Source organism: Excalfactoria chinensis, unplaced genomic scaffold (assembly GCF_039878825.1).
Source record: "Excalfactoria chinensis isolate bCotChi1 unplaced genomic scaffold, bCotChi1.hap2 Scaffold_401, whole genome shotgun sequence".
In the NCBI taxonomy this organism is placed as follows: domain Eukaryota; kingdom Metazoa; phylum Chordata; class Aves; order Galliformes; family Phasianidae; genus Excalfactoria; species Excalfactoria chinensis.
In genome coordinates, this window is record NW_027315689.1 from 1 (window position 1) to 20,969 (window position 20,969).

At 53.7% G+C, this 20,969-nt stretch overlaps 1 protein-coding gene across 4 annotated transcripts in view; it reads left to right on the forward strand.

Annotated features, from left to right (window-relative positions):
• The first annotated feature begins 50 nt into the window (after positions 1–50).
• Positions 51–20,969, forward strand: part of LOC140265045 (alpha-actinin-4-like) — a 33,228-nt gene continuing 12,309 nt past the window's right edge. For all 4 annotated transcript variants that reach the window (XM_072360910.1, XM_072360913.1, XM_072360912.1 and 1 more), the window contains exons 1-4: positions 51–269; positions 13,310–13,424; positions 14,585–14,704; positions 20,274–20,360. In XM_072360910.1, the coding sequence (XP_072217011.1) occupies positions 129–269; positions 13,310–13,424; positions 14,585–14,704; positions 20,274–20,360 (463 nt within the window). In that variant the 5' untranslated portion in view covers positions 51–128. The remainder of the gene's footprint in view (positions 270–13,309; positions 13,425–14,584; positions 14,705–20,273; positions 20,361–20,969) is intronic.

Sequence of the window (20,969 nt, forward strand, 5' to 3'; positions counted from 1 at the left end):
TGGGAGGAGTGGGCGTGGCCTGGAGCGGAGTGGGCGTGGCCTGGCTAGGGCGCGTCGCGCATGCGCAGTGCGTGAGGGGCGCAGTGCCGTCGGCGCGGCGGGTCGGAGCGGAGCTGAAGGGAGCCGCCATGGTGGATTATCACAGCGCCGGGCAGCCTTACTCCTATGGAGGCAACGGACCGGGCCCCAACGGGGATTATATGGCCCAGGAAGACGATTGGGATCGGGATCTACTGCTCGATCCGGCCTGGGAGAAGCAACAGAGGAAGGTAAGGCCGGGTGGGGGGCTGTGGGCCTGGGCATGAGGGTGGGGAGGGGGCGTCGGGGGTCTGTGAGGCCTCGGTAGGCCTGAGTAGGCCTCACTAGGCCTGAGTAGGCCTCAGTAGGCCAGAGTAGGCCTGAGTAGGCCTCGGTAGGCCTCGGAGGTCGCCATGGGGGTCTATGGGGGAGTAAAGGCCTGTGGGGGTCGTGAGGGGTTTTGGGGGGGGGTCGTGGAGCTGTGGTAATAGGGAGCTGAGGGGGGGGGGCTGAGATTGGGGAGGGGTCTGTGGGGTAGAAGAGAGCTGGGGGGGGGCTGAGGGGGTTAAAGTGGTGCGGCACCTCAGAGACTGGGACATGGGGGGGGGGGGGCTGGACATGAGGGGGTACAGAGGGGTCCTGGGGGGGGAGGGGGATAATGGAGCTCTGAGGTGGGGGGGGGCTGGTCTTGAGGGGGTACAGAGGGGTCCTGAGTTGGGGGGGGGGTCCTGAAGGGGTCCAGGGGGGTCCTGATTGGGGGGGGGGGAGGGTAATGAAGCTAATGGAGGTCTTAGGTGGGGGGGGGGGGGGGGGGGGGGGCTGGTCTTGAAAGGGTACAGAGGGGTCTTGAGTTGAAAGGGGGGGGTCCTGAGGGGGTACAGGGGGGTCCTGAGTTGGGGTGGGGGGGTAATGAAGCTAATGGAGGTCTTAGGTGGGGGGGGGGGAGCTGGTCCTTAGTGGGTCCAGGGGGGTCCTTGGGGGTTGGGGGGGGTCCAGAGGGGTCTTGAGTTGGGGGGGTATAATGGAGCTCTGAGGTTGGGGGGGGGGGGGCTGGAACTGAGGGGGTACAGAGGGGTCCTGAGTTGGGGGGGGGGGGTCCTGAAGGGGTCCAGGGGGGTCCTGAGTTGGGGGGGGGGGGGGGTAATGAAGCTAATGGAGGTCTTAGGTGGGGGGGGGGGAGCTGGTCCTGAGGGGGTTCAGAGGGGTCTTGAGGTGGGGGGGGGGGGTCTTGAAGGGGTTCAGGGTGGGGTGGGGGTAATGAAGCTAATGGGGGTCTTAGGTTGGGGGGGGGCTGGTCCTGAGGGGGTCCAGAGGGGTCTTGAGTTGAAAGGGGGGGGGTCCTGAGGGGGTACAGGGGGGTCCTGATTGGGGGGGTGTCCTGAAGGGGCCCAGGGGGGTCCTGATTCGGGGGGGGGGGGGGGGGTAATGAAGGTAATGGAGATCTTGAGTGGGTGGGGGGGGGGTCAATAGAGGTCCTGGGGGGGGGGGGGGGGGGGGGCTGGTCCTGATGGGGTCCATAGGGGACTTGTGGGGTGGGGGGGTGGGATTCCCATAGTTTAAAAGCTTTAGGGCTGTTGTGACGGGGGGGGGGGGAGGAAGATCCGCTCAGGGCAAAGGAATGGGGAAATGCAATGGGACTAAAGGGCAGCGGGGGGGGAGGAAGAGGAGGGGGGGAGGAAGGCAGGAGGGAGGGCTGCTCCCCATTGAACTGTATGGGGTTGATCCGTCCCCATAGAACTGTATGGGGTTGATCCGTCCCCATAGAACTGTATGGGGTTGATCCGTCCCCATAGAACTGTATGGGGTTGATCCATCCCCATAGAACTGTATGGGGTTGATCCGTCCCCATAGAACTGTATGGGGTTGATCCGTCCCCATAGAACTGTATGGGGTTGATCCGTCCCCATAGAACTGTATGGGGTTGCTCTCTGTCCCCATAGAACTGTATGGGGTTGCTCTCTGTCCCCATAGAACTGTATGGGGTTGCTCCGTCCCCATAGGACTGTATGGGGTTGATCCGTCCCCATAGAACTGTATGGGGTTGATCCGTCCCCATAGAACTGTATGGGGTTGATCCGTCCCCATAGAACTGTATGGGGTTGATCCGTCCCCATAGAACTGTATGGGGTTGATCCGTCCCCATAGAACTGTATGGGGTTGCTCTCTGTCCCCATAGAACTGTATGGGGTTGATCCGTCCCCATAGAACTGTATGGGGTTGATCCGTCCCCATAGAACTGTATGGGGCTGATCCGTCCCCATAGAACTGTATGGGGTTGATTTGACCCCATAGAACTGTATGGGGTTGATTTGACCCCATAGAACTGTATGGGGTTGATTTGTCCCCATAGAACTGTATGGGGTTGATTTGACCCCATAGAACTGTATGGGGTTGATTTGTCCCCATAGAACTGTATGGGGTTGATCCGTCCCCATAGAACTGTATGGGGTTGATCCGTCCCCATAGAACTGTATGGGGTTGATCCGTCCCCATAGAACTGTATGGGGTTGATCCGTCCCCATAGAACTGTATGGGGTTGCTCTCTGTCCCCATAGAACTGTATGGGGTTGCTCTCTGTCCCCATAGAACTGTATGGGGTTGCTCCGTCCCCATAGGACTGTATGGGGTTGCTCCGTCCCCATAGGACTGTATGGGGTTGATCCGTCCCCATAGGACTGTATGGGGTTGATCCGTCCCCATAGGACTGTATGGGGTTGATCCGTCCCCATAGGACTGTATGGGGTTGATCCGTCCCCATAGGACTGTATGGGGTTGATTTGTCCCCATAGAACTGTATGGGGCTGATCTGACCCCATAGAACTGTATGGGGTTGATCCGTCCCCATAGAACTGTATGGGGTTGATCCGACCCCATAGAACTGTATGGGGTTGATCCGTCCCCATAGAACTGTATGGGGTTGATCCGTCCCCATAGAACTGTATGGGGTTGATCCGTCCCCATAGAACTGTATGGGGTTGATCCGTCCCCATAGAACTGTATGGGGTTGATCCGTCCCCATAGAACTGTATGGGGTTGCTCTCTGTCCCCATAGAACTGTATGGGGTTGATCCGTCCCCATAGAACTGTATGGGGTTGATCCGTCCCCATAGAACTGTATGGGGCTGATCCGTCCCCATAGAACTGTATGGGGTTGATTTGACCCCATAGAACTGTATGGGGTTGATTTGACCCCATAGAACTGTATGGGGTTGATTTGTCCCCATAGAACTGTATGGGGTTGATTTGACCCCATAGAACTGTATGGGGTTGATTTGTCCCCATAGAACTGTATGGGGTTGATCCGTCCCCATAGAACTGTATGGGGTTGATCCGTCCCCATAGAACTGTATGGGGTTGATCCGTCCCCATAGAACTGTATGGGGTTGCTCTCTGTCCCCATAGAACTGTATGGGGTTGATCCGTCCCCATAGAACTGTATGGGGTTGATTTGTCCCCATAGAACTGTATGGGGTTGATCTGACCCCATAGAACTGTATTGGGGTTGTGGGGTTTCTCTCTGTCCCCATATAACTGTATTGGGGTTGTGGTGTTGACCGTTGGCTTTAATTAATGAGCTTTGGGTTAATTACCTTTTAATTATGGCAGCGGTTTGTGGGGTGGGGGGGGGAGGGAACCCTGTTATGGGGTTGGAACCTGACCCTATAATCACCCTATAGTCTGCTATGGGGGTTCCTATAGCCCTATTAAGGGGTTGGAACCCTATTCAGGCTATAACCACCCTATAGTCTGCTATGGGGGTTCCTATAGCCCTATTGTGGGGCTGGAACCCTATAGCCTTCATGTCTGCTATAGGGGATCCCATAACCCTGTTATGGGGTTGGAACCCGACCCTATAATCACCCTATAGCCTTCATGTCTGCTATGGGGGTTCCTATAGCCCTATTATGGGGTTGGAACCTGACCCTATAATCACCCTATAGTCTGTTATGGGGGGTTCCTATAGCCCTATTGTGGGGTTGGAACCCTATAGCCTTCATGTCTGCTATAGGGGATCCCATAACCCTATTATGGGGCTGGAACCTGACTCTATCATCACCCTATAGTCTGCTATGGGGGATCCCATAACCCTATTATGGGGTTGGAACCCTATTCAGGCTATAACCACCCTACAGTCTGCTATGGGGGTTCCTATAACCCTATTATGGGGTTGGAACCCTAATTAGGCCATAATCACCCTATAGTCTGCTATAGGGGATCCCATAACCCTATTATGGGGCTGGAACCCGACCCTATAATCACCCTATAGTCTGCTATGGGGGATCCCATAACCCTATTATGGGGCTGGAATCCGACCCTACAATCACCCTATAGTCTGCTATGGGGGTTCCTATAGCCCTATTATGGGGCTGGAACCCTAATTAGGCCATAATCACCCTATAGTCTGCTATGGGGGATCCCATAACCCTATTATGGGGCTGGAACCCTACTCAGGCTATAACCACCCTATAGTCTGCTATAGGGGATCCCATAGCCCTATTATGGGGCTGGATCCCTACTCATGGTCTAACCACCCTATAGTCTGCTATAGGGGATCCCATAACCCTATTATGGGGTTGGATCCCTACTCAGGCTATACCCACCCTATAGTCTGCTATGGGGGATCCCATAGCCCTATTATGGGGTTGGATCCCTACTCAGGCTATACCCACCCTATAGTCTGCTATAGGGGATGCCATAGCCCTATTATGGGGCTGGATCCCTATTCAGGCTATAACCACCCTATAGTCTGCTATAGGGGATCCCATAACCCTATTATGGGGCTGGAACCTGACCCTATAATCACCCTATAGTCTGCTATGGGGGTTCCTATAGCCCTATTATGGGGCTGGAACCCTAATTAGGCCATAATCACCCTATAGTCTGCTATGGGGGATCCCATAACCCTATTATGGGGCTGGAACCCTACTCAGGCTATACCCACCCTATAGTCTGCTATAGGGGATCCCATAGCCCTATTATGGGGCTGGAACCCTACTCATGGTCTAACCACCCTATAGTCTGCTATAGGGGATCCCATAGCCCTATTATGGGGTTGGAACCCTATTCAGGCTATAACCACCCTATAGTCTGCTATGGGGGGGTTCCTATAGCCCTATTATGGGGCTGGAACCCAACCCTATAATCACCCTATAGTCTGCTATGGGGGTTCCTATAGCCTTATTATGGGGCTGGATCCCTATTCAGGCTATAATCACCCTATAGTCTGCTATAGGGGATCCCATAACCCTATTATGGGGCTGGATCCCTATTCAGGCCATAATCACCCTATAGTCTGCTATGGGGGTTCCTATAGCCCTGTTATGGGGCTGGATCCCTACTCAGGCCATAATCACCCTATAGTCTGCTATAGGGGATCCCATAGCCCTATTATGGGGGCTGGATCCCTACTCAGGCTATACCCACCCTATAGTCTGCTATGGGGGATGCCATAGCCCTATTATGGGGCTGGATCCCTACTCAGGCTATACCCACCCTATAGTCTGCTATAGGGGATCCCATAACCCTGTTATGGGGCTGGATCCCTATTCAGGCTATAACCACCCTATAGTCTGCTATAGGGGATCCCATAGCCCTATTATGGGGCTGGATCCCTACTCAGGCCATACCCACCCTATAGTCTGCTATAGGGGATCCCATAACCCTATTATGGGGCTGGATCCCTATTCATGCTATACCCACCCTATATCCTTCCCGTGCCCTATATGCTGGGTGTATCCACCTTAACATGGCTCCTATGGCGGCTCCATGTCTGTATGGCCCCATGGCTGCGCTGACGTTATGGGGTGGGTCACGTTATGGGGTGGGTCACGTTATGGGGTGGGTCACGGTGGCACTGGGGTGTGTCGGGGCGTCATCCTACACCCGGCCCCGTCCTGGCACCGCGTGTGGGGCAGCTGGGACGGCCTTTGTATGGCCATGTATGGGGGGTGTTGTGGGGCGGCTTGGGACGGCCTTTGTATGGCCATGTATAGGGGATCCTACACCCGGCCCCATCCTGGCACCGCGTGTGGGGCGGCTTGGGACGGCCTTTGTATGGCCTGTATGGGGGGGGGTGGAGGGGGGCGCTGAGTGACACTGTGGGGGGATGGGGGGGCGGCTATGGGGTCCTAGGGGGGATTTGGGGTCCTAGGGTCAGCATTGGGGTCCTAGGGTCAGCTTTGGGGTCCTAGGGTCAGCATTGGGGTCCTAGGGCCAGCACTGGGGTCCTAGGGCCAGCACTGGGGTCCTAGGGTCAGCATTGGGGTCCTAGGGTCAGCTTTGGGGTCCTAGGGTCAGCATTGGGGTCCTAGGGTCAGCTTTGGGGTGGCTTTAGGGTCCTAGGGTCAGCTTTGGGGTCCTAGGGTCAGCACTGGGGTCCTAGGGTCAGCTTTGGGGTGGCTTTAGGGTCCTAGGGTCAGCTTTGGGGTCCTAGGGTCAGCATTGGGGTCCTAGGGCCAGCACTGGGGTCCTAGGGTCAGCTTTGGGGTCCTAGGGCCAGCATTGGGGCGGCTTTGGGGTCCTATGGTCAGCATTGGGGTCCTAGGGTCAGCATTGGGGCGGCTTTGGGGTCCTATGGTCAGCATTGGGGTCCTAGGGTCAGCTTTGGGGTGGCTTTAGGGTCCTAGGGTCAGCATTGGGGTGGCTTTGGGGTCCTGGGGGGGCTTTGGGGTCCTAGGGTCAGCATTGGGGTCCTAGGGCCAGCACTGGGGTCCTAGGGTCAGCTTTGGGGTGGCTTTAGGATCCTAGGGTCAGCTTTGGGGTCCTAGGGTCAGCATTGGGGTCCTAGGGCCAGCTTTGGGGTCCTAGGGACAGCATTGGGGTCCTAGGGCCAGCTTTGGGGTCCTAGGGGCAGCATTGGGGCAACTTTAGGGTCCTAGGGGGGCTTTGGGGTCCTAGGGTCAGTATTGGGGTCCTAGGGTCAGTATTGGGGTGGCTTTGTGGTCCTAGGGTCAGCATTGGGGTCCTAGGGTTGGCATTGGGGTCCTAGGGTCAGCATTGGGGTCCTAGGGTTGGCATTGGGGTCTTAGGGTTGGCAGTGGGGCAGCTTTGGGGTCCTAGGGGGGCTTTGGGGTCCTATGGTCAGCATTGGGGTGGCTGCTTTGGGGTCTTAGGGTCAGCTTTGGGGTCCTAGGGTCAGCATCGGGGTGGCTTTGGGGTCATAGGGCTGGCAGTGGGGCGGCTTTGGGGTCCTAGGGTCAGCACTGGGGCGGCTTTGGGGTCCTAGGGGCAGCTTTGGGGTCTTAGGGTCACTCCCTTTCCCATATAAGGGGCAGGCTTTTGTAGGGCCGAATATAGGGCCCTTATGGGGCAGCTGCATCCGGCCTGTCCCATTGCTTGGAATGCATCCCATCCAAGGCTGGAATCCCAAATATGTGCTGGGAAGGGACAGGCTGCGACCCCAAATACACATATATGGGGTCGGGGTCAGGATGGGACCCTATAAATACACATATGGGGTCGGGGTCAGCATGGGACCCTATAAATACACATATGGGGTCGGGGTCAGCATGGGACCCTATAATACACATATAGGGTCGGGGTCAGGATGGGACCCTATAAATACACACATATAGGGTCGGGGTCAGGATGGGACCCTATAAATACACATATGGGATCGGGGTCAGCATGGGACCCTATAATACACATATAGGGTCAGGGTCAGGATGGGACCCTATAATACACATATGGGGTCGGGGTCAGCATGGGACCCTATAAATACACATATGGGGTCGGGGTCAGCATGGGACCCTATAAATACACATATGGGGTCGGGGTCAGCATGGGACCCTATAAATACACATATGGGGTCGGGGTCAGGATGGGACCCTATAATACACATATAGGGTCGGGGTCAGGATGGGACCCTATAAATACACATATAGGGTCAGGGTCAGGATGGGACCCTATAATACACACATATAGGGTCGGGGTCAGGATGGGACCCTATAATACACATATAGGGTCTGCCCCATAAGCTGCTATAGGGCTGTCAATGCTCTGCCCCATAAGCTGCTATAGGGCTGTCAATGCTCTGCCCCATAACCTGCTATAGGGCTGTCAGTGCTCTGCCCCATAAGCTGCTATAGGGCTGTCAGTGCTCTGCCCCATAAGCTGCTATAGGGCTGTGAAGGTTCAGCCCCATAAGCTGATAGGGCACATGTAGGGCACATAAAGGGCAGCCATATAGGGCACATATAGGGTAGCCATATAGGGCACATAAAGGGCAGCCATGTAGGACACATATAGGGCACATATAGGGCACATATAGGGCAGCCATGTAGGGCACATATAGGGCAGACATGTAGGGCACAGATAGGGCACATATAGGGCAGCCATATAGGGCGCATATAGGGCACATGTAGGGCAGCCATATAGGACACATATAGGGTACATATAGGGCAGCCATATAGGGCACATATAGGGCACATATAGGGCACATGTAGGGCAGCCATATAGGGCACATATAGGGCAGCCATATAGGGTACATATAGGGCACATATAGGGCAGCCATATAGGGCACATATAGGGCAGCCATATAGGGCAGCCATGTAGGGCACATATAGGGCAGCCATATAGGGCACTGGGACCCATATAGGGGTACTGGGACCCTATACTAATGGGGGCAGCCATATAGGGCACTGGGACTCTATATGAATGGGGGGCAGCCATATAGGGCACTGGGACCCATATAGGGTACTAGGACTCTATACTAATGGGGGCAGCCATATAGGGCAATGGGACCCATATAGGGCACTGGGACCCATCCCATAACGTCCCCATCCCATACCGTTCCCATCCCATAGGGTTCCCATAGGGTTCCCATAGCGTTCCCATAGTGTTCCCATAGTGTCCCCATAGGGTTCCCACCCCATAGTGTTCCCACCCCATAGCGGATGGAGGTGTGCCCCATAGGAATGTGGTTCCGCCCCGTGACTCACCCTTTTATCTCCCTGCTCAGTTTCTATCGGGGTTTCTGCCTTGGAGAACGGCCAGAGGCACATCAGGGCTGTACCTATAGGATCCTATATCCCATATAGGAACGGCAGCTGGATCCTATATAGGAACGGCAGCTGGGATCCTATATCCTATATAGGAACGGCAGCTGGGATCCTATATCCTGTATAGGAAAGGCAGCTGGGATCCTATATCCTATATAGGAACGGCAGCTGGGATCCTATATCCTATATAGGAACGGCAGCTGGGATCCTATATCCTATATAGGAACGGCAGCTGGGATCCTATATCCCATATAGGAACGGCAGCTGGGATCCTATATCCTATATAGGAACGGCAGCTGGGATCCTATATCTTATATAGGGCCACCAGGTTGGATCCTATATCCCATATAGGGCCACCAGGTGGGATCCTATATCCCATACGGGATCCTATATCCCATATAGGGACACCAGGTTGGATCCTATATCCCATATGGGATCCCATATCCCATATAGGGCCGCCAGGTGGGATCCTATATCCCATATTGGATCCCATATCCCATATAGGGACGCAGGTGGGATCCCATATCCCATATAGGGACACCAGGTGGGATCCTATATCCCATATGGGATCCTCTATCCCATATAGGGACATCAGTTTGGATCCTATATCCCATAATGGATCCTCTATCCCATATAGGGACACCAGGTGGGATCCCATATCCCATATAGGGACGCAGGTTGGATCCTATATCCCATATGGGATCCTATATCCCATATAGGGCCGCCAGGTGGGATCCTATATCCCATAATGGGATCCTATATCCCATATAGGGCCGCCAGGTGGAATCCTATATCCCATATAGGGACTCAGGTGGGATCCTATATCCCATATGGGATCCTCTATCCCATATAGGGACGCAGGTGGGATCCCATATCCCATATAGGGACATCAGTTTGGATCCTATATCCCATAATGGATCCTCTATCCCATATAGGGACACCAGGTGGGATCCCATATCCCATATAGGGACGCAGGTTGGATCCTATATCCCATATGGGATCCTATATCCCATATAGGGCCGCCAGGTGGGATCCTATATCCCATAATGGGATCCTATATCCCATATAGGGCCGCCAGGTGGAATCCTATATCCCATATAGGGACTCAGGTGGGATCCTATATCCCATATGGGATCCCATATCCCATATAGGGCCGCAGGTGGGATCCCATATCCCATATAGGGACACCAGGTGGAATCCCATATCCCATATAGGGCCGCAGGTGGGGTCCCATATCCCATATAGGGACGGCCGCCCTCCCCCCCCCCTTCCTCCTCCCTGCATTGCATCCCATATAAGGGCAAGGAATGAAGGGAATCTCAGCCATGTGGATCCCACTGACACCATGGGGGGGGGAGGAAGTTATGGGGGGGGGGAGGGTTAATGGGGGGGGGGGCTTGGGGGGGGGTTGGGGGGGTCCGTCTCCTTACTTTCCTATGGGAGAATCCCCCCTTGTTGGCGTTTTTGACCCCAAAAGATGGAGGTAAATGCGGGAGCTGCCCCTTTAAGGGGTTGCCCCATTAGGGTACTGTCCCTTTAAGGGGCTTGCCCCACTGGGTGGCTGCCCCGTAAGTAGCTTTACCCTATTATGGTTCTGCCCCATTATGGGTCTGCCCCATAAGTAGCTTTTCCCTATGATGGTTCTACCCCATAAGTAGCTGCCCCTGCCCCATAAGTAGCTTTACCCCATTGGGGTTCTGCCCCATGATGGTGCTGCCCCATAAGTGGCTTTACCCTATTATGGGTCTGCCCCATAAGGAGCTTTACCCTGTTATGATTCTGCCCCCATAAGGAGCTTTACCCCATTATGGTTCTGCCCCATAAGTAGTTTTACCCCATGATGGTTCTGCCCCATAAGTAATTTTACCCTATTAGGGTTCTGCCCCATAAGGAGCTGCCCCATAAGTAGCTTTACCCCATGATGGTTCTGCCCCATTATGGATCTGCCCTACGTTGGTTCTGCCCCATAAGTGGCTTTACCCTATTATGGATCTGCCCCATTATGGTTCTGCCCTATTATGGTTCTGCCCCACTGTGGATCTGCCCCATGTTGGTTCTGCCCCACGTTGGTTCTGCCCTATTATGGTGCTGCCCCATAAGCAGCTTTACCCCATTGTGTTTCTGCCCCATAAGCAGCTTTACCCCATTGTGTTTCTGCCCCATTGAGGTTCTGCCCCATTGAGGTTCTGCCCCATTGTGTTTCTGCCCTATGCTGTTGCTGCCCCGCGGTGTCTCTTTAAGGAGCCGCTTTTCCCCCTTTTCCTTCCGGCTGTTGCTGTTGGATTCATCCCGGCGGCGTTTCCTGCCTCAGCCACTTCCTGGCTCAGCACAATGCGGAGCTGCTGCCAAGGGAGGAGCCCCCCATTAAACACCCCCCCCATTAAACCCAACCCCCCCCCATTAAACACCCCCCCCCCCATTAAACACCCCCCCCAAGGGAGGAGCCCCCCCATTAAGCAACCCCCCCCATTAAATACCCCCCATTAAATACCCCCCCGAAGGGAGGAGCCCCCCTCCATTAAACACCCCCCCCCCCATTAAACACCCCCCAAGGGAGGAGCCCCCCCCATTAAATACCCCCCCCCCATTAAACAACCCCCCCCCCCATTAAACAACCCCCCCAATTAAACAACCCCCCCCCCCCATTAAACACCCCCCCCCATAGACCCCCCCCAAGGGAGGAGCCCCCCCCATTAAACACCCCCCCCATTAAACACCCCCCCAAGGGAGGAGTCCCCCCCATTAAACACCCCCCCCCCATTAAACACCCCCCCATAAACCCCCCCCCCATAAAACCCCCCCCAAGGGAGGAGCCCCCCCCCGCATTAAATACCCCCCCCATAAACCCCCCCCCATTAAATACCCCCCCCCATTAAACACCCCCCCCATAAATCCCCCCCCAAGGGAGGAGCCCCCCCATTAAACACCCCCCCCAAGGGAGGAGCCCCCCCATTAAACACCCCCCCCCCCATTAAATACCCCCCAAGGGATCTGTGGGGTAGCTGAGCTATGGGGTCTATCTGATCTATGGGGTATCTATGGTGTACCTGATCTATGGGGTATCTATGGGGTATATCTGATCTGTGGGGTATCTATAGGGTATCTATGGGGTATCTATGGGGTCTATCTGATCTATGGGGTATCTATGGGGTATCTGATCTATGGGGTATCAATGGGGTATCTATGGTGTACCTGATCTATGGGGTATCTATGGGGTATATCTGATCTATGGGGTATCTATGGGGTATCTATGGGGTATATCTGATCTATGGGGTATCTATGGGGTATCTATGGTGTACCTGATCTATGGGGTATCTATGGGGTATATCTGATCTATGGGGTATCTATGGGGTATCTATGGGGTATATCTGATCTATGGGGTATCTATGGGGTATCTATGGGGTCTATCTGATCTATGGGGTATCTATGGGGTCTATCTGATCTATGGGGTATCTATGGGGTATCTATGGGGTATATCTGATCTGTGGGGTATCTATAGGGTATCTATGGGGTATCTATGGGGTCTATCTGATCTATGGGGTATCTATGGGGTATCTGATCTATGGGGTATCAATGGGGTATCTATGGTGTACCTGATCTATGGGGTATCTATGGGGTATATCTGATCTATGGGGTATCTATGGGGTATCTATGGGGTATATCTGATCTATGGGGTATCTATGGGGTATCTATGGGGTCTATCTGATCTATGGGGTATCTATGGGGTCTATCTGATCTATGGGGTATCTATGGGGTATCTATGGGGTATATCTGATCTATGGGGTATCTATGGGGTATCTATGGGGTATCTATGGGGTCTATCTGATCTATGGGGTATCTATGGGGGTCTATCTGATCTATGGGGTATCTATGGGGTATCTATGGGGTATATCTGATCTATGGGGTATCTATGGGGTATCTATGGGGTATCTATGATCTATGGGGTCTATCTGATCTATGGGGTATCTATGGGGTATCTATGGGGTCTATCTGATCTATGGGGTATCTATGGGGTACTGACCCCCTAATCTCCCCCCATAGACGTTCACAGCCTGGTGCAACTCCCACCTGCGAAAAGATCTATGGGGTATCTATGGGGTCTATCTGATCTATGGGGTATCTATGGGGTATCTATGGGGTAACTATGGGGTCTATCAGATCTATGGGGTATCTATGGGGTATCTATGGGGTCTATCAGATCTATGGGGTATCTATGGGGTATCTATGGGGTACCTGATCTATGGGGTATCTATGGGGTATCTATAGGGTACTGACCCTTATCTCCCCCATAGACGTTCACAGCCTGGTGCAACTCCCACCTGCGCAAAGCCGGGACGCAGATCGAGAACATCGACGAGGATTTCCGCGATGGCCTCAAACTGATGCTGCTCCTCGAGGTCATCTCAGGTCAGACCCCATAGGATTTAATGGGGAGCTCAGATCCCATTGCCTTTAATGGGGAGCTCAGATCCCATTGGATTTAATGGGGATCTCAGATCCCATAGCGTTAATGGGGAGCTCAGATCCCATTGGCTTTAATGGGGAGCTCAGATCCCATTGGATTTAATGGGGAGCTCAGATCCCATTGGCTTTAATGGGGATCTCAGATCCCATTGGATTTAATGGGGAGCTCAGATCCCATAGCGTTAATAGGGATCTCAGATCCCATAGCTGGTATGGAGAGCTCAGATCCCATTGGATTTAATGGGGAGCTCAGATCCCATAGAGTTAATGGGGAGCTCAGATCCCATTGGCTTTAATGGGGATCTCAGATCCCATAGCTGGTATGGAGAGCTCAGATCCCATTGGATTTAATGGGGAGCTCAGATCCCATTGCCTTTAATGGGGATCTCAGATCCCATTGACTTTAATGGGGAGCTCAGATCCCATTGGCTTTAATGGGGAGCTCAGATCCCATTGGATTTAATGGGGAGCTCAGATCCCATAGAATGGAGATCTCAGATCCCATTGGCTTTAATGGAGATCTCAGCTCAGATTCCCTTGCCTTTCCTTCTTTATAATGGAGATCTCAGGTCAATGCTGCCCTGGGTCCATTATTGCCTTGGCTCCATTATTGCCCTGGGTCCAATGCTGCCTTGGGTCCAATATTGCCCTGGCTCCAATATTGCCCTGGGTCCAATATTGCCTTGCGTCCAATGCTGCCCTGGGTCCAATATTGCTCTGGTTCCAATGCTGCCCTGGGTCCAGTATTGCCTTGGCTCCAATATTGCCCTGGGTCCAATGCTGCCCTGGGCCCAATATTGCCCTGGCTCCAATATTGCCCTGGCTCCAATGCTGCCTAGGGTTCAATATTGCCTTGGGTCCAATATTGCCCTGGCTCCAATGCTGCCTTGGGTCCAATATTGCCTTGGTTCCATTATTGCCTTGGGCCCAATGCTGCCTTGCATCCAATATTGCCCTGGGTCCAATATTGCCCTGGTTCCAATGCTGCCTTGGTTCCAATGCTGCCCTGCCCCCAGTGCTGCCCTGTCCCATGGCCGCCTCCTTCCCTTGCGGTCCTTGCCCTGCCTGCAGCTCTAATCGTCCCCTTCTCCTCCTTCCCCCAGGGGAGCGGCTGCCGAAGCCGGAGCGCGGCAAGATGAGGGTGCACAAGATCAACAACGTCAACAAGGCGCTGGATTTCATCGCCAGCAAAGGGGTCAAACTGGTCTCAATAGGAGCTGAGGGTGAGTCGGGGTCTGGGCTGCAGTGCAGGCTGCAAAGCAGGGCATCAGTGGGGCTGCATGGCTGCTATGGGGCTCAGTGCACACTGCATCCATGGGGCAGCATGCCTGCTATGGGGCTCATTGCACACTGCATAGCAGGGCATCCATGGGGCAGCATGCTTCCTATGGGGCTCATTGCACACTGCATCAGTGGGGCTGCATGGCTGCTATGGGGCTCATTGCACACTGCATAGCAGGGCATAGATATGGGGCAGCATGCTTCCTATGGGGCTCATTGCACACTGCAAAGCAGGGCATCCATGGGGCAGCATGGCTGCTATGGGGCTCATTGCACACTGCATAGATAGGGCTGCATGCCTGCTATGGGGCTCATTGCACACTGCATCAGTGGGGCAGCATGCCTGCTATGGGGCTCATTGCACACTGCAAAGCAGGGCATCCATGGGGCTGCATGCTTGCTATGGGGCTCATTGCACACTACAAAGCAGGGCATCAGTGGGGCAGCGTGCTTCCTATGGGGGTCATTGCACACTGCATAGATGGGGCAGCATGCCTGCTATGGGGCTCATTGCACACTGCAAAGCAGGGCATAGATATGGGGCTGCATGCCTGCTATGGGGCTCATTGCACACTGCATAGTAGGGCATCCATGGGGCAGCATGCTTCCTATGGGGCTCATTGCACACTGCATAGCAGGGCATCCATGGGGCAGCATGGCTGCTATGGGGCTCATTGCACACTGCATAGATGGGGCAGCATGCCTGCTATGGGGCTCATTGCACACTGCATCCATGGGGCTGCATGCCTGCTATGGGGCTCATTGCACACTGCAAAGCAGAGCATAGATATGGGGCTGCATGCCTGCTATGGGGCTCATTGCACACTGCATCAATGGGGCTGCATGCCTGCTATGGGGCTCATTGCACACTGCATCAATGGGGCTGCATGCCTGCTATGGGGCTCATTGCACACTGCAAAGCAGGGCATAGATATGGGGCTGCATGCCTGCTATGGGGCTCATTGCACACTGCATAGATGGGGCAGCATGCCTGCTATGGGGCTCATTGCACACTGCATAGCAGGGCATCCATGGGGCAGCGTGCCTGCTATGGGGCTCATTGCACACTGCATCGATGGGGCAGCATGCCTGCTATGGGGCTCATTGCACACTGCATAGCAGGGCATCAGTGGGGCACCATGCCTGCTGTGGGGCTCATTGCAATGGCCATTGAAGGAGATGCTTTTCCCCTCTGTCATAATGCAAGCAGTGCAAGCAATGCAAGCAGTGCAAGCAGTGCAAGCAATGAAAGCAGTGCAAGCAATGAAAGCAGTGCAAGCAGTGCAAGCAGTGCAAGCAATGCAAGCAGTGCAAGCAATGCAAGCAGTGCAAGCAATGAAAGCAGTGCAAGCAATGCAAGCAGTGCAAGCAATGAAAACAGTGCAAGCAATGAAAGCAGTGCAAGCAATGCAAACAGTGCAGGCAATGCAAGCAGTGCAAGCAATAAAAGCAGTGCAAGCAATAAAAGCAGTGCAAGCAATGAAAGCAGTGCAAGCAATGCAAGCAGTGCAAGCAGTGCAAGCAGTGCAGGCAATGCAAACAGTGCAGGCAATGCAAGCAGTGCAAGCAATAAAAGCAGTGCAAGCAATGCAAGCAGTGCAAGCAGTGCAAGCAATGAAAGCAGTGCAAGCAATGAAAGCAGTGCAAGCAGTGCAAGCAGTGCAAGCAATGCAAGCAGTGCAAGCAATGCAAGCAGTGCAAGCAATGAAAGCAGTGCAAGCAATGCAAGCAGTGCAAGCAATGAAAACAGTGCAAGCAATGAAAGCAGTGCAAGCAATGCAAACAGTGCAGGCAATGCAAGCAGTGCAAGCAATAAAAGCAGTGCAAGCAATAAAAGCAGTGCAAGCAATGAAAGCAGTGCAAGCAATGCAAGCAGTGCAAGCAGTGCAAGCAGTGCAGGCAATGCAAACAGTGCAGGCAATGCAAGCAGTGCAAGCAATAAAAGCAGTGCAAGCAATGCAAGCAGTGCAAGCAGTGCAGGCAATGCAAACAGTGCAGGCAATGCAAGCAGTGCAAGCAATGAAAGCAGTGCAAGCAATGCAAGCAGTGCAAGCAGTGCAAGCAATGAAAGCAGTGCAGGCAATGAAAGCAGTGCAGGCAATGCAAGCAGTGCAAGCAATGCAAGCAGTGCAAGCAATGCAAGCAGTGCAAGCAATGAAAGCAGTGCAGGCAATCAAAGCAGTGCAAGCAATGCAAGCAGTGCAAGCAGTGCAAGCAATGCAAGCAGTGCAAGCAATGAATGCAGTGCAAGCAATGCAAGCAGTGGAAGCAATGAATGCAGTACAAGCAATGCAAGCAGTGGAAGCAATGAAAGCAGTGCAAGCAATGCAAGCAGTGCAAGCAGTGCAAGCAGTGCAGGCAATGCAAACAGTGCAGGCAATGCAAGCAGTGCAAGCAATAAAAGCAGTGCAAGCAATGCAAGCAATGCAAGCAGTGCAAGCAATGCAAGCAGTGCAGGCAATGAAAGCAGTGCAGGCAATCAAAGCAGTGCAAGCAATGCAAGCAGTGCAAGCAGTGCAAGCAATGCAAGCAGTGCAAGCAATGAATGCAGTGCAAGCAATGCAAGCAGTGGAAGCAATGAATGCAGTACAAGCAATGCAAGCAGTGCAGGCAATGAAAGCAGTGCAGGCAATCAAAGCAGTGCAAGCAATGCAAGCAGTGCAAGCAGTGCAAGCAGTGCAAGCAGTGCAAGCAGTGCAAGCAATGAATGCAGTGCAAGCAATGCAAGCAGTGGAAGCAATGAATGCAGTACAAGCAATGCAAGCAGTGGAAGCAATGAATGCAGTACAAGCAATGCAAGCAGTGGAAGCAATGCAAGCAGTGCAAGCAGTGCAAGCAATGAATGCAGTGCAAGCAATGCAAGCAGTGGAAGCAATGAATGCAGTACAAGCAATGCAAGCAGTGCAAGCAATGCAAGCAGTGCAAGCAATGCAAGCAGTGCAAGCAATGCAAGCAGTGCAAGCAATGCAAGCAGTGCAGGCAGTGCAAGCAGTGCAGGCACCTTAAGGTCCCTGTTTTATTGGTGGGGGGAAAGGATGAGAGAGCTCTGGGGGGGCTCAGATGGAGAGGAGGAGGAGGAAGAGGAGGAGGAAGAGGAGGAGGAAGAGGAGGAGGAAGAGGAGGAGGAAGAGGACTGTGTCTTGCTCCGTGCTGCGCTCAGTGCTGACTCAGGAGGAGCTGAGGGCTGCAGCAGGGCAGGCTGGGCTCCGTGTTGGCACTCAGGAGGGTAAAGGCTGCTTGCAAGGCCGCTGTTGCACAACAAGGCAATGCAGGACGGGCACGAAGCTCTGCCCCCTGCAAAAGGGGCTCAAAGGGGGGTTGGTGCTGCTATGGGGCAGGTGGGATGGTTGGAGGGGATCAATGGTGCTGCTATGGGGCAGCTGGGAGCTCAATGGCAGCTCCTCCAACCATCCTATTTACCTGCTGAGCCCCATTGCTGCTCCTATGGGGCAGGTGGGAGCTCCTATGGGGCAGCTGGGAGCTCCTATGGGGCAGGTGGGAGCTCCTATGGGGCAGCTGGGAGCTCCTATGGGGCAGGTGGGATGGTTGGAGGCCCCAATAGGGTCTCCCATACTTGCACGGCTCCCATTGCTTTGCAGTTTGCTCTGAGCCTCAGCAGCAGCAGAAGCAGGGAGATGTGTTTGCAAAGCTGCATTGCTGCCATTGGATGAGCTGCATTGCTGCCATTGGATGAGCTGCATTGCTCCCATTGGATGAGCTGCATTGCTCCCATTGGATGAGCTGCATTGCTCCCATTGGATGAGCTGCATTGCTCCCATTGGATGAGCTGCATTGCTCCCATTGGATGAGCTGCATTGCTCCCATTGGATGAGCTGCATTGCTGGGCTGAGCAGCGTGCAGCTGACAATGCATCCTTTCAGCTCCCAGTTAAAGCCGTTGGTGCTGCTGGAGCCCTTTGCAGCCGTTGGTGCTGCTCAAGCTCTGCTGGCAGCTGCAAACCTGGCTCAGCCTGTTTGGGGGCTGCAATGCTTTGGGGTTGGGAGGCTGCTGTTCTGCAACACGCTGCGTGTCACAACCCGTGCACAGGGTGCGGTGCAAGCGGTGCAAGGAGTACAAGCAATGCAAGGAATAAAAGCAATGCGAGCAGTGCAAGTGGTGCAAGCAGTGCAAGGAATACAAGCAATGCGAGCAGTGCAAGCAGTGCAAGGAATACAAGCAGAGCAAGCAATGCAAGCAGTGCAAGGAATACAAGCATTGTGAGCAGTGCAAACAGTGTGAGCAATGAAAGCAGTGCAAGGAATACAAGCAATGCGAGCAGTGCAAGTGGTGCAAGCAGTGCAAGGAATACAAGCAATGCAAGCAGTGTGAGCAGTGTGAGCAATGCAAGCAATGTGAGCAGTGCAAGGAATACAAGCAGTGCAAGCGGTGTGAGCAATGAAAGCAGTGCAAGGAATACAAGCAGTGCAAGGAATAAAAGCAATGCGAGCAGTGCAAGGAATACAAGCAGTGTGAGCAGTGTGAGCAATGAAAGCAGTGCAAGGAATACAAGCAATGCGAGCAGTGTGAGCAATGAAAGCAGTGCAAGGAATACAAGCAATGCAAGCAGTGCAAACAGTGCAAGCAGTGCAAGGAATACAAGCAGAGCAAGCAATGCAAGGAATACAAGCATTGTGAGCAGTGCAAGCAGAGCAAGCAATGTGAGCAGTGCAAGGAATACAAGCAATGCAAGCAGTGCAAGCAGTGTGAGCAGTGCAAGCAGTGCAAGGAATACAAGCAGTGCAAGCAATGCTAACAGTGCAAGCAATGTGAGCAGTGCAAGGAATACAAGCAATGCAAGCAGTGCAAAAAGTGCAAGCAGTGCAAGGAATACAAGCAGAGCAAGCAGTGCAAGGAATACAAGCATTGTGAGCAGTGCAAACAGAGCAAGCAATGTGAGCAGTGCAAGGAATACAAGCAATGCAAGCAGTGCAAGCAATGCAAGCAGTGCAAACAGTGCAAGCAGTGCAAGGAATACAAGCATTGTGAGCAGTGCAAGGAATACAAGCAGTGTGAGCAATGAAAGCAGTGCAAGCGGTCCGAGCCATGCAAGCAGTGCAAGTGGTGCAAGCAGTGTAAGCAGTGCAAGCAATGTGAACAGTGCAAGCAGTGCAAGGAATACAAGCAATGCAAGCAGTGCAAGCAATGTGAACAGTGCAAGCAGTGTGAGCAATGCAAGTGGTGCAAGCAATGAAAGCAGTGCAAGCAATGAAAGCAGTGCAAGCAGTGCAAGCAATGCAAGCAGTGCAAGGAATACAAGCAATGCAAACTATGCATGCTCGATGGATTGCTATCCCATTGCTATCCCTATCAATTGCTATCCCATTGCTATCCCTGCCCTGCTGCCCTATCAATTGCTATCCCATATTATCCCTGCTCTGCTGCCCTATGGATTGCTGCTGTCTGCTATCCCATGTTATCCCTATGGATTGCTATTATCTGCTACCTGTGGATTGCTGCTGTCTGCCTCCATCCAGCTCCATTTGCAGCTGTTTGTGCCTTTCCTCCCCATAGAAATCGTGGATGGAAACGCCAAGATGACGCTGGGGATGATCTGGACCATCATCCTGAGATTCGCCATCCAGGATATCTCCGTGGAAGGTAAAAAAGGGGCTGCAGGGCAATGCAGGGCAATGCAGGGCAGTGCAGGGCAATGCAGAGCAATGCAGGGCAATGCAGGGCAATGCAGGGCAATGCAGGGCAGTGCAGAGCAATGCAAAGCAATGCAGGGCAATGCAGAGCAATGCAGGGCAATGCAGAGCAATGCAGGGCAATGCAGGGTAATGCAGGGCAATGCAGAGCAAGGCAGAGCAATGCAGGGCAATGCAGGGCAATGCAGAGCAATGCAGAGCAAGGCAGAGCAATGCAGGGCAATGCAGGGCAATGCAGAGCAAGGCAGAGCAATGCAGGGCAATGCAGGGCAATGCAGAGCAATGCAGGGCAATGCAGGGCAATGCAGGGCAATGCAGGGCAATGCAGAGCGATGCAGGGCGATGCAGAGCGATGCAGGGCGATGCAGGGCGATGCAGGGCAATGCAGGGCGATGCAGGGCGATGCAGGGCGATGCAGAGCAATGCAGGGCAATGCAGGGCAAGGCAGAGCAATGCAGGGCAATGCAGAGCAATGCAGAGCAATGCAGGGCAAGGCAGAGCAATGCAGGGCAATGCAGAGCAATGCAGAGCAATGCAGGGCAATGCAGGGCGATGCAGA